At 49.0% G+C, this 12970-nt stretch overlaps 5 protein-coding genes across 5 annotated transcripts; 4 read left to right on the top strand and 1 right to left on the bottom strand.

Annotated features, from left to right (window-relative positions):
* The first annotated feature begins 3284 nt into the window (after positions 1-3284).
* F4807DRAFT_384399 (uncharacterized protein) lies at positions 3285-6360 on the top strand. The gene is made up of 2 exons (XM_047995819.1): positions 3285-3468; positions 3645-6360. The coding sequence occupies exon 2, from the start codon at positions 3659-3661 to the stop codon at positions 6077-6079; it is 2421 nt and encodes an 806-aa protein (XP_047856513.1). The 5' UTR covers positions 3285-3468; positions 3645-3658; the 3' UTR covers positions 6080-6360.
* A 433-nt stretch (positions 6361-6793) lies between these two features.
* F4807DRAFT_417150 (protein indc11) lies at positions 6794-8487 on the top strand. Its single transcript, XM_047997208.1, has one exon. It carries the CDS (start codon positions 7237-7239, stop codon positions 8239-8241), a length of 1005 nt encoding a protein of 334 aa, XP_047856512.1. The 5' UTR covers positions 6794-7236; the 3' UTR covers positions 8242-8487.
* Positions 8488-10709, top strand: F4807DRAFT_417149 (NAD(P)-binding protein). The gene has a single exon (XM_047997207.1). The coding sequence runs from the start codon at positions 9044-9046 to the stop codon at positions 10073-10075; it is 1032 nt and encodes a 343-aa protein (XP_047856511.1). The 5' UTR covers positions 8488-9043; the 3' UTR covers positions 10076-10709.
* On the bottom strand, positions 10156-11506 carry F4807DRAFT_472812 (uncharacterized protein; the record flags this gene model as incomplete). Its single annotated transcript, XM_048003045.1, has 1 exon — positions 10156-11506. The coding sequence occupies one exon, from the start codon at positions 11504-11506 to the stop codon at positions 10235-10237; it is 1272 nt and encodes a 423-aa protein (XP_047856510.1). The 3' UTR covers positions 10156-10234.
* Positions 11507-11949: 443 nt separating this feature from the next.
* F4807DRAFT_417147 (uncharacterized protein) lies at positions 11950-12783 on the top strand. Its single transcript, XM_047997206.1, has one exon. It carries the CDS (start codon positions 12120-12122, stop codon positions 12558-12560), a length of 441 nt encoding a protein of 146 aa, XP_047856509.1. The 5' UTR covers positions 11950-12119; the 3' UTR covers positions 12561-12783.
* The last annotated feature ends 187 nt before the right edge of the window (positions 12784-12970 follow it).

Below are 12970 nucleotides of genomic sequence, written 5' to 3'. Positions count from 1 at the left end.
TCTAATAATGGCAGCCAGGGAGCAACCACAGCAGCACCACAGATCGAGGGCATCTTGAATACAGCGGCCTCACTTCTTTCTCTGCAGAGACACCGCCTCGAGCCGCTCAATACGACAATCCATTTACTCGTAGAAGTAAATGAGCGCACTCGCTGAGCAAAGATGTCGCGCTTCGTACCCATACTTTGTACGGTTGCAAGCCTTCGACAGCACTCCATTCGTTCGACGCCTCCGCAGAGAAGTCGGACTTTGGCAAGGTAGCTCACCACAAGACCGGTGGTTCTCATAATGGATATTTCATCTTCCACAGCAGCATATCTCATGTACGCCACGAATTGGGACAATGAAGCAGAAGCCTATCTGTGTCATGTTTTCCAGGTCAGCACGAGAAGGGGCAGTGGATCCGTCCCGAGTGCATTTCCTGCCATGTTCTTTGTGTATACTTCGGTACGACTTCAGCGTAAGAACCGACTGATTAGGTACCTAGCCGTGGACATAGATCCTGTCAACAGGTATGCTTCGCGCTGGGGTTTTTCGATGTAGAGACACGCTGCTCCCAATAGGATGCAATGGCCGGTGTGATCTAACATATCACTCTCATTCCAAGCGTACCTGAGAGCTTCATTGCGAGACTCGGACTCCAGGTCCATCAAACAAATAGCTTACCTCGTTCTCATCCTCCGCAAAGCTCGAATGCTCTCTTTCTTCGATCCCATTCGGTTTAAAATCTATTTTTGTATGGAAGATCAAGTAAACATTCCTGGCACGATACCAGATCTAGTGCTTGAGTCGGATACGAATCGAGTGGGGGTTGAGAAGGCCAGTTTCGGTTCCCATCTCCTAACCCAGAGCTATCCCTTTGACTAACAGCTGTCAATATTCAGGGGTTAGGAGGCAAAATGCAATTTTACATGACCTTCTGAACTAAACGATTTTACATCTATTGTCTTGTATCCTTTTTATCAGAAGTGCCCTGAACAGAGCTTATGCGGGTGCGTAGGTGTATTTCGCCTCCCGAACCCTGAATGTTAGCAACTGCCAGTTAAAGATATAAGCTGCGGCTCCAACTTAAGCAATAATATGTCCACCTTTAACCGAGGCATGCCACTGTGGCTTACCGAACACGCAAGTAGACTAGTGGCTGTCGCTCAAGAATCCGATCGAATGGACGATGTTGATATTGACGTCGATTATGTCGGCATTAGTGGAAGTATTAGGCACTTCAACACATTGGCAAATTGCAGCTAGACTCATTTTGGGAGGTTCTCAAAAGGATATGGCTTAAATGCACATGTGGCGATTGGCCAACTATGAATCTTCAAGTGGCCCTATAGTATGATTATAAGACCACGACGGAAACTCAGGAATGTCGTATAAAGATCCTCTGTCTCAAGTGCTTGATTGTAGTTAAAGCAAGTTACTACGTCTTCAGCAAGAAGTTTGTACCAGATGATGAGGGGGTGGCGCTCCTAGACTAAGGGGTTTCGAGAATCTCTGACGATCATCATCAGTCTAACGTCTGCATGAAATCTCGAGGCGGCAAATAAATGCATAAGAGACTTTTTGTATATATATGCTAACCGGCTGGGTCACCGACGGTTAGGCGAATGCGATCCGCACCATGGGTATAATTAGGAGCCAAACGCAGGATATTGCGCAATTGCGTTTAGGGCAGATCATAGATTCGAGAAAAGAGACGGGGCATTGTAAAACGGCTTCAGCTCCAATGACATAAATTCAGATAGATTGCCGCATTTTGCTTGGCGAGAGCTATGTAACGTCCCGCGCGGTTCGCCTTGACGCGCTGTCGCTTGTCGGTAAAAACCAAAGTGGATACTGATTCTATCTTATGGGCAAGCGCATCACTAGGTAGATGTGGAAATAGGGAAAATAACCGTCTCTTCTCCGAGCACGGCATATCCGGAGATACTAAGGTAACGAAACATCCGCTACTGCACCTTTTACGGCTATTGAAGAATCCTGAGGCTGGCATGAGGCGGTCCAGCTGTGACTAGCCCAACAGCCTACCTAATCATAGGATGTCTTGGCTTGAAACATAAGTAGGTACATACACAGTAGTTGATGAAACTAACTACTACCTACCTAAGCTCGGTTCCGAGTTATAGGTAGGCAGGGTGACCTTACTAGTTCATGGTAGCTGGATAAACCATCGCGCTCTTGGCAGGGGAAGCCGAGGCTTCTCTCTAGCTGCACGTGGTATGGCGTTTTTATCTAGCGGAAGAGGTTAGCAAGCGAATGCTACGTAGCCGTACTAGAGAGAACGATTTGAAATGAATTAGCTAGCACCAATGCCGAATCTTATGATCCGACTGTTTTACGACTGCGAGGGGAGTCTGAAATATTAACATGTTGGTACTCTTTTTTTTCTTTACGGTTTTAGATGACGCGTTTGTTGTCGTAAGGTACCTGTTCTTGTCTGGGCAGTTCTGGGAAAGGTGATCTCATCTTGGAGGAGACATTGTATCCGAAGCTGGTTTTCTATTGGCATTGGGACCGGTATTATGGAGCTTGAGGAATGCCCAGAGTTCTTGACTGCCGCAACTAGTTAAGCTTATCTGAATCTCACTACCGGATCGGGTGCTGGTCGTCGATCACTTAGCATTTCCTATTCTGGACGTACCAACCCGAATAGGATACCAGAATCCAAAAATATCCCCCAACGTAAAACCGTTCTGATAAGATCCTATCGCAAGCGCTGAATTATGAGACGCATGGCAAAACAGGGATCCAGCTGGAGCCTAGGGCGGCGATCATTTGAAACGGCGCCTCAGCTTAGGAACGTGGTATTCCTACGACCTCATAACCAACAATTCTGAAGAACTTTCGTGCGGCCGCGGGGTCGCCGCTGCGAAATGGCAAGGGTACGCCACTAGGTATATTTCGCGAAGATCTCACTAACCCGTGCGGCGTGAAGTGCAGATGTAGGCATACGAAACAAGGTCTAGCATCCGGATCGGGGCAAGGATTAAGCGTATTACAGCTGATGGTTATGCTTATTTTATCGTTAACTACTATGATCGAGCATACGAAACATGTGGCACGAGTGGGAGATATGCTCGATTAGAAACCCACGTACCTATTCTGGCCATTCCCTTAACGGTCATTTTCAACTCCACCTAGATTGGATTTGGCAATCCAGCGATCGTCCTCTCGGCTGCTAACGGGGTGGTGGAAGTTCTAAATATGAGTTTTCATGTTGAATGAAAAGTTCATGATAGCCGACCGAATCGAGCGGCTTGGAATCACATGAATGGCCAAGATAAGAGATAATTCAAATTAAACGCGTCGCGGTCGAATTTTTAGTTAAGGAAATGAGCTACCGGTAAAACTGACGGTTTCGTTGATGAAAATCGACCTGAATAGGAAAGTCCTTTTGAGGAGTGGAGTGTCATCATGCTTAGCTATGGCTACAAGATGCGCTTTTCGCTCTCTTGCAGCTGCAACCACGTGGGTACAACATATAGCCTTCCCCGTGAATCCTTCGTTAGCCAGGGTTCTCTGTTAGACCCTAGCTTTCGACTTACTGCCGAAGGACCTAGGAATATTTTATTTCTATAGAACCCTAGGAAGCCCGGTTCGCGTGGCCCCTTTTTCTTGTTTCACTTGGTTGACCAACTGAACAGTTGCACAGCACAAGATGAGTTCGACAAGCAAACATCCACTACGAAAGTCTTGCGGCTTCTGTCGTTCCCGCAAGATAAAATGTTCCAACGAGACTATCTGCGAAGCTTGCCGTAAGCAGGGTGTCGATTGTATCTATGATTTCGAACCGTATCAAGCACCTTCACGATATGTATCTCGGCAACAAACAGATCGACAAAGTCCTAATCCAGGTTTAGTCGAGAAAGATGGAGGGTTACAAGACACAGCGCTGGGCGCCTCATCCAGCATCGCATCGGAACTAGAAGCCATTTTCATTGAAAATTTCTCGGGGCGGAGTAATAGGACGAATTCGAATAACTGGCAGCAGAAGACATCAACTCTTCGCACGTCGCCATCCGTCAACCATTCTGATCGGAACATCGGATCGCATGCCGCCAAGTATGCCGGTTTACTCTCCTTACTCACGGAAGACCTAGTTGCAATGGTCGTAAACAAGCTTGGAAGTCTAGGATGTGAGGTGGTGGAGAACGGCGGAGCCAGGTTCCTAGCTGATGGCCTCAAAGAGGATCGCACAGACGCTATGTTTGATTCCATAACCCCTGGACCAAGCCCCTTGGCAGAATATGGAAGCCGGAAGACCACACAGCTCATTGATGTTTGGTTCTCAACTCATCCACTGTCTTTCTTGTTATCCAAGACGCTGGTTATGCATGAGTTGCGAGGCGAAACTGTCGACGAAACCCTCCTAGCGGTAGTCTTGGCTGACGCCAACTTCTTCCTCGACGACGACGCCGCAAGGGCTCGTGGTCAAGTACTTCTTAGCTATGCCACAGCCAGACTTTCTACGCAAAGATTCTCTAGAACGCCGGGTTCTCCCACGCTTCAGTCAGGAACTAGGCAATCCATCCTACCCCACCCGACCGTTTCCGCAGTCCAGGCTCTGACACTCCTGGGATGGAACGCGCTTTGCCAATCTCAGATCCGCCGGGCGACTTGCTATATTGGCCTGGCGAGCCGTTTGGCCACGGAGCTCAAGAATCAGAAATGGTCGGCCACCGCTACTGGAGCCGGTAGCCGCATCAACGGTATCGACATTTGCGAAGTTGAAAAAGAGATGGTAGCTTACCTGTGGTGGATCAATTTTATACTGACTCAATGGATATCCATGCAAATAGATCAGCAGCTTCCCTATCTTCCCCAAGCCAGCTTAGAATCAGCATTCCTTCCCGTTGATGCTGCATCGTCGGTCCTGATTCAACTGGACGAAGCTTCGGACAATTTATCTACGGTCCAAAAGCAGAAGGTTGCGCTACTAGACATATGGCCCTTAGTACATATTTCGTCGGTAATCGCCTATATCTGCGGCCTGTATCCACAAGACCTCTCATCAAACGGCCTGCATGGAGCCGGATTCTGGCAAGAAGCTCCTGGACGTATCCACAACGGGTCAATCCCGCAGAATCTCGTATTAATACAACAGGAAGTTCACCGGGTACTCGTCGAAAGCATCCACGTGCTGGATGGTAAGATTAGCCACGTCCCATCACAAGCCCTCGTCCTCGCTGTCTATCACACAATAGCAATCCACATACTGTTCCCATCTTCGGAGAGAGGTTTTGCGGGATCGGTTCTTACCGGAGACGTCATTCACCAGTTTTGTATTTCCGCAGAAGAGCTCATCGGAATCATCACATCGACTTATGAGCAGACAGCTACCAATCCGTTACTTCGAACACCACCTCAGTTACATCCATCCTCGGCGGAGATATTCACACTCGCCCTGGACACCTGCGCTCGGGCTATGTCGGCGATCAACTCAAGGAGAGGATCAGTTCATAACGTCGAAGTATACACATTGTATGAGTCTAGGCTCCGAGTCCTCGCCACCCGGCTAGATGAACTTGCCCAAGATCAATTCTTCGGCCCCGGACCGTCTCTCCGAGCAGTGAGAAGACATATTAGGAATGCAGTGATGGAGTTTGGGATCAGCTCACCGGCAACGAATTATCATTGGCAGAGAAGGCCAAGCTCTTCGCTTTCTACGAGCTCGGCCTCAGTGATGGAACAAGAACACTACGTACATGGGCCACCAGCGCTTTCACCTCCTCAATCCATGGGCACGAGTTTATCATCAACTCCATTATTGTCGGATAGCTATAGGTCGTTTGTTCCTACGGGTTTCCAATCTACATCGATTGACAATAGCAACATAATGGCAACGGCAGGACCTGAAGCTAATGCTCCAATGGAACATCAGTGGTTCCACTATGTTGGAAAGCATGAAGACGATGGCAGCGGATATAAAACAACGGGAACGAACATGCATGCGGTGCATATGAGGGAGGTAGACGAAGCGTCTTGGTATCAGGATGAACACAGCATCATGGGATTTGATATTCACAACATGGAGTTAAACGGGCCTGTCATTTGGCAGAATTGGGCAGCAACATCATAGAGCTGACCTGGAGTTTGGGACCGGAGAAAAGGGGGAGTTTGGGTTATAGGTGGTTTAGTGCTTTATCGTGATACCAATTGTATAAAAAAACGCATAGACGAATAGGGGTGACGACTGTATGAGGAAGAAGATCATGTATAATAGCTAGGAAACAACACAATCGTTATATAGGTATTCTAATAATTAGGCACCTTTTGGCGTGAGTCAACCAATTTTCGCTGGAAGCGGTGAATGCCAAGATGTACCCCTGTTTGACCCCTTTTTCACTAACAAATTGAGTGGTAATTGTCAAATGTCAGCCAATTTACTCGATGTTTGACTAGACAGCTATTCAAGGCAGTCTGTAAAACATGGATGGATTATTTACAGTGTATTTAAATAGCCTGCTAGACGTGTTCGTCCGTGTAGGGCTGGTCGCGTCGCTGAGATGGGTTTAGCTAGATTCCTTCAGGGCTTACCTGCGGCGTCAATCTTATTAGAACCATCAAAACGACACCCGACCGCCATAATCGACACGCATCTTCCTGCGTAGATATGAACAGTTCCATTCGCTGACAACGCTCAAATTGAACTCAGCGTAGGGGTGAGTAATAAGTGATAGCCAAAGCTGAAGAAACAGAATAGGATTCTGAGCGATGAAAGGGGCCTAGGACCGTAAGCACTGCCCCACCAAGGCATGCCATTATCGTTCGACGGATAGAATTTGCACCGTCGGACTTGAAGTCTAGCCCCTGACAGTCGCTTGTTACTCGCTTCCCTTCCGAGTATTCGGCGAATAATATGGGGGCACCGCCCCGAAAACACCTGCAGCCAGTCGATTCAACCGGAACGGTCAGATTAGTAAGTGAAGAATCGCAATTAAGATGCCTGAGTGGAACATAGGAAAATACTGCCGTTTCGAAAAAGGTCTATTTTGATATTGAATGTGTGCACCTCTCTCGCCTCATCTGAGACTTCATATAAGCTGGCGTTGGCTCCATTGCTTTGCGCCCAGGTCTCTCGGTCTCCTATCACACAACTTATCGTACTACAAAGCTATCACTTAGAATTCAAAAGCTTTCTTCTTTCCTTAAACGAGACATCTAGCTGCTATACGAAAGCAAAGCGCTATTCACATATCTTCCATATCCTAGATTCCATCTCTCACCTACGCCATAATGACCGCCTGTCGCAAAGTCGTCATTACCCAATTCGGCGACGAGGACGTCCTCAAGGTCGTGGACGACATCTGCCCGCACCCGCCCGCAGGCCACATACAGATCGTAGTAAAATACGCAGGCTTCAACGGCGCCGACGTCAACATGCGCAAAGGCATCTACCCCTTCCAGAAGAAGGCGCCCCTCACGCCGGGCTACTGCCTCGTGGGCAGCGTCCGCGCCAACGGCGAGGGCTGCGCCGCCTTCGAGGTCGGCGACGTCGTGGGCGTCCTGACCAAGTACGACGCGGACGCGACGCTCGTCAACCAGCCGGAGAAGTACGCGATCCGGGTCCCGGACGGCGTCGACCACGTGCAGGCGACGGCCATGATCAGCGACTGGTTCACGGCGTACACGATGATCAAGCACACGGCGAAGGTGGCGCGGGGCCAGAAGGTGTTCGTGCACGGCATCAGCGGCGCGGTGGGGTGCGGCCTGATGGAGCTGAGCCGGCTGGAGGGGGCCGAGGTGTACGGGACGGCGAGCGAGCGCAACCACGACGAGATCCGGGCGCGCGGCGCCACGCCGTTCGCGTACACGGACAAGCGGTGGATGGACGTGATGAAGGAGCTCGGCGGCGCGGACGTCGTCTTCGACCCGCTCGGCTTCGAGAGCTTCGACGAGAGCTACGCCGTCCTGTCGCCCAACGGCTTCCTCGTCGCTTACGGCAACAACAAGAGCGTGCTCGAGAACGGGCAGGCGCGGAGCCCGTGGGGCCCCGTCGCGAAGCTGATGGCGCGCAACCTGAACTTCATGTGCGGCAAGAAGGCCACCTTCTTCGGCATCTCGCGGGACCAGGCCACTTACAGGTCCGACATCGAGGCGCTGCTGCAGATGCTAGAAGCGGGTACTATTACGGCCCCGGTCAAGAATATCTGGGATATGGAAGATATCAAGACTGCGCATCGGGAATGGGGGCGCGGGACGGGCATCGGATCGCTGTTCATCAAAGTGGCTAAAGAGTAGGTAGGGTAGATTCGTGGACGGTTAGATCTCTTTTGTTATGACAGGATTTTCAGCTCGGGCTAATTATTTGGAGTTTGCGATGGAAAGATGGAAAGTTTCCCGGTCATAGTTTTTTCTGTCTTGATACCAATACTACAGGAAAGCCTCTTACGCAAAATGGCGTTCTTATAAATTGAATCTACGTCGTTGTATGTTGATATTCCAACCCTTACATGCACAAGCCGGGCGTAGTAACCTTGTAAGCTAGGTTTTCGGACTTCGGACTTCCTCAGGATTGTATTTATAATCCTACCTAACCGCTACTTCATACAGACACCTTTTGACCCACACCCTAGGACTGGGTGCCTGGGGTGGGAATAGCGGACTTAACGAACAGTCTTCCTTCACCATCGTGTACCGATGACAAATGTCAGAAAATCTCGGAATACCGAAGGAATCAATTCGTATCTTCACTTCGCTTCGTCGCTCTATATTCCCATAGCATATCGTCGCTGAATAGGTACATAATTCTCAAGAATGACCAAAAGTGGCGAAATAGAGCACCTCCGTAGATGAATAATGATTGAAGAAAATTCCAAACCACACCCTCGTACGGATGACGGTCGAGGGGTGGGGTTGTGATGCCAAGTTTAAGCTACTCAGCTACAGAGGTGCTTACATGGGTATGCACCTCTAGCTGGCAAGGTGCTCAAGTATGAAAGGCGCATAAATTCCAGAAATTCTCATTCTGTTGGAGTATAAGTGAAGCTTCTTCAATCTTCTGATCTTCCTTGCAGACTCACATTCTAAGCACGATCCAACAATGTCTAAGCTCGCCTTTACTCCGACGATACCTCAGGGCTCCACGATTCTGGTCACCGGTGCCAATGGCTTGATTGCTTCGCATGCGGTCGATCAGTTGCTAGCTTTTGGCTATAACGTTCGAGGCACCGTCCGGGACCCTTCAAAATGTACGTGGATGGAACCGCTATTCTCGTCGCGACATCCTTCTAGTCGCTTCGAGTTGGTTCAGGTTTCCGACTTCGGCGCCCCTGGAGCTTTGGACGCGGCAGTCAAGGGGGTCGCTGGCGTTGCAGCAGTGGCCGGCGCGGCTGCATTAACGATTCAGGACATTGATAGTGCACTTGCGGAAGAATGGCCGTGGAACGAGTCGCTCCTCCGGGCGGCGAAGAACGAGCCTAGCGTCAAGTCTTTTGTCTACACCACCAGCGCCTGGTCCGCGTACACCCCAGACCAGACCAAGAAGACCAAGCTGACGGAATGGTCTTTCAACGAGCATGCAATTCAAGTAGTGAGAAGCAATGCTACTCCTGAGGAGAAAGGCATCAAGCCGTACATGGCATTCAAGACCTTACTGGAGCAAAAGCTTTGGGACTGGGTTAGGAGAGAGAAGCCGTCTTTCACTTTCAACTCAATCCTCCCCGAAACTGTCATTGGCAAGTGCCTCGACCCCAAGGGCCAGGGATTTCCGAGTACTTGTGGGATGGTGAAATGGGTTGTCGACGGAGTTAACCTGGATATGCTCGCCTCAATCCCGCCTCAATGGCATGTCGACACCATCGATTGCGGGTTGCTTTACGTAGCAGCTCTAATCACTCCGGGGGTCAACGGAGAAAGACTTTTCGGGTTTAGCGATCGGTATAGTTGGCCTCGAATCGGCCAAATTCTGCAGAAGCTGTATCCAGAGAAGAAGATACCTGTTATGGAGGATAATGGCTGGGATCAAACAGATGTACCAAACCAGAGGGCTGAGCAGTTGATCAAGGGTCTAGGCCATAAGGGGTGGACTAGCCTTGAGGAAAGCGTCAAGGCTTGTGCAGAGGGCTTTATGTAGCCGTAGTGATAGGGAAAAAAAACTTGAATTACTGCTCAATTGTGTACATGGTATAACGAGTTGAACCTAGAAATTAAAGGTTGAAAAGGTGGCTATTCCCAATGTCCTTTTTAGAGCTTTTCGTGTGATAGTACTTCATTATTTTTAGCATGCGCGGGCTTATTCTTCCTCCGTATCTTCGCTCCCGTAGTCCGTTTCCAGTTCATCTTTCTCTCTACGTCCCTCAAACTGCAACCACTTCGCGATCCCAACAATCCCAGTATCATCAGCGTTGTCGTCACCTCCGGACACCGCCGGGATGTTCTTTACGACGTCAGTGTCAAGACCAATTTCGTTCGCCAACGCAAGCAGAAAAGAGCGTTTTAGATAGCGACCTTTTGTAGCCCAAAATCCTTTTTCGAGCTGATTCGGTAACACTTTACTCGTGTCTCTGCGGTATTCATGCCTCCATGCTAGTCGTAATTGAGCAGCCACGAACAAGAAATATAGGTATCGGGCTCTTGGGCGAAAATCGTTTTTGAATGCGAGTTTCTGTCCGTCGAGGTCGCGCATCAGGATAGGCTCAGGGAGGGTTTCTGTGGATTCTTGCACCACGCTGTTTAATATGTCTGCATCGGGGTCCATGATTCTCCACTTGTAGTCCTTCGGTGACGTACTTTCCCAGGCAGTCACTTCTTCTACCGATGGATCGTCGGGCAGATCTGGTACAATTACAATGGCTCCATCGTCCATGGCCTTTTCAGCAGCGGTGTTAAGAAGCAGGCCGTTGTAGGGGGTATCTAGCTCCCCCCTGACGTCATCCCCGAAAAGCGCTGCCAGTATGTCTTCCCCCAGAGAATGCGGGACGAGATGGGTCGCTTTGATTAGTTCCTTTTGCTTGTGACGACCGGTTGCACTGTCAAATATCATGCTGTGCGCAAGAGGCTTCTTCGAATGGACTTCTGCGTCGTAAGCCTGAATTAAATCTTGCCTAAATCTTAACTGTGCACTTCTTGGTCGTTTTCCAACATCTGCTATGTCAACATCAAGGCCAATTTGGCTAGCATTAAATAGGACTTCGAAGTCATGCTGAACCGGACCCCCTTTTCGAATTAGTTCTGCTTGTTTTTCGTAGCACACCTTTTCGTAGTTTGATGCCTTTATTCGGTCGACTATGGCATGTGCTTCAACTGTGGTCCGCCAACTCTCCGTATCACCAGCTACTTCGTCTTCCTCCCACATCCGTTTTGCAAGATTCATTTCGGCCTCGTAAAATTTAACCGAGAGCTCACTTGCTTTTGCTACCGATGTCCAATATTCTACATCGAAGCTGTGAGAAATTTTTATCTTTTTGCGCATATCGTTAACGTGCAAACGTAAGTATGTCCACTCCTCCTCTGCTGCATCTCGTTCATGATCCATTAGGGTTCCCTGGGGGGTTTCGGATGGCATTTTAGCCACTGATTTAGTAGGTACCTAATCGAAGAAGCCTTCAGAAATTTATGAGCCGCAATTGTAAGTGGTGTTAGTGGCTTTAGTGATTGTAAATTGTGAGTGGATGGATAGAGAGAAGAGGAGAAGTTGAAGGAATCAATTGAATGGGAAAACTATTGCTAAGGAAGTTGACGTTGAAGTTAACGGAAGGGGTTACCTAGGTGAAATGTTAACTTCAAGGAGTAGCAGTTGGCACTAGGTGGCAACAGCTGGAGCTCAGCAGCTGTAGTTCTTGCCAGCTGCTTAAAGCAGGCGCATTTTAAGGTTAGGCTCTACGACAAGGTACATCCATATCATTCATTCTATTTTTGAATTTAATCTAGTAGGTACCTACGTACCTACGTAGCTCAGGAGTTGAAGTTGGAAGGAACAAAATCCGGTGTGATGTCATTTGGCATTGTGTAACAATGACATCAACACTTACCTATTTATCAAACAATAAAACATCTATCTAAACATGTGAATCTTTGCAAGATATTAACTTACCTATGTAATTAACAACTTACTGCTACACGACAAAACGAAGCTACTTATCAAATCCCATTCCAAAGAACTCGCAAGAAAAATTACCATGGCATCCACCGGCAACCCAACTAGCGGCCTCTCGCGAGAGGCGCAAGCCCAGCACAGCACCTCTTCAGCCGGCAAGACCAACATCACGAACGACGGCACGATCGTCAGCACCGCGGACCCGACCGTCAACCCCTCGGCCACGGCGGGCCAGAAGCTGAAAGGTGACGTCGGCGGCGCGGTCAGCGGCAGCATCGGCAGCATGCAGGCGGCCACAGGTGCGGTGTTGCGCAACAAGGGCATGGAAGAGAAGGGCCTGGCCAAGATGCAAGCCGAGGACGAGAGATTAGGTGCCAAGAGAGGTGTTATGCCTGTAGGGTCCGGACAGAGACACACTACAGAGCAGACTCAGGCTACGAGTGGTCCGACTGATACGACTGGAACTACCGGAACAACTGGAACTAGAACAGCAGGGACGACTGGGATGGGGAATGTGCAGTAGGTGGTATTGGTTTCCTTAAGGAAGTAAGGGGTTATGATTGTTATGGGGTATGAAAAAGGGTATGACTGTATGAATAAAATGGGTAGCTACCTACTCGATAACTAATACGCAAGAATGGTTTAGTGTGAGATTAAAAGGATCTTCAAGAATCCTTGATACTAGTCTCCGTTAGGCTCACATAAATCCGCATCTTCTTATAGGGCTAAATTGATTCATCTTTGGCCAGAGGCACTTGATGTTAGCAACAGCATTCTACTTCGCGCCTCTGCTTTCGAAGTGCGTTGACGTCCATTACTTAACACTATCTACCTAGGTAATTACTAGCAATACCAATTCACCTGAATCTAACCCCCACGTCTTCATATATTCCTTCCCATCCGGTAATAGCTAGGTACTTACAGTAGAAAAGA

The sequence above is a fragment of the Annulohypoxylon truncatum genome (genome assembly GCF_022578515.1).
Source record: "Annulohypoxylon truncatum strain CBS 140777 unplaced genomic scaffold F4807scaffold_8, whole genome shotgun sequence".
In the NCBI taxonomy this organism is placed as follows: domain Eukaryota; kingdom Fungi; phylum Ascomycota; class Sordariomycetes; order Xylariales; family Hypoxylaceae; genus Annulohypoxylon; species Annulohypoxylon truncatum.
The sequence above is the reverse complement of the archived record's forward strand: the minus strand, read 5'-3'. Positions and strand labels throughout refer to the sequence as shown.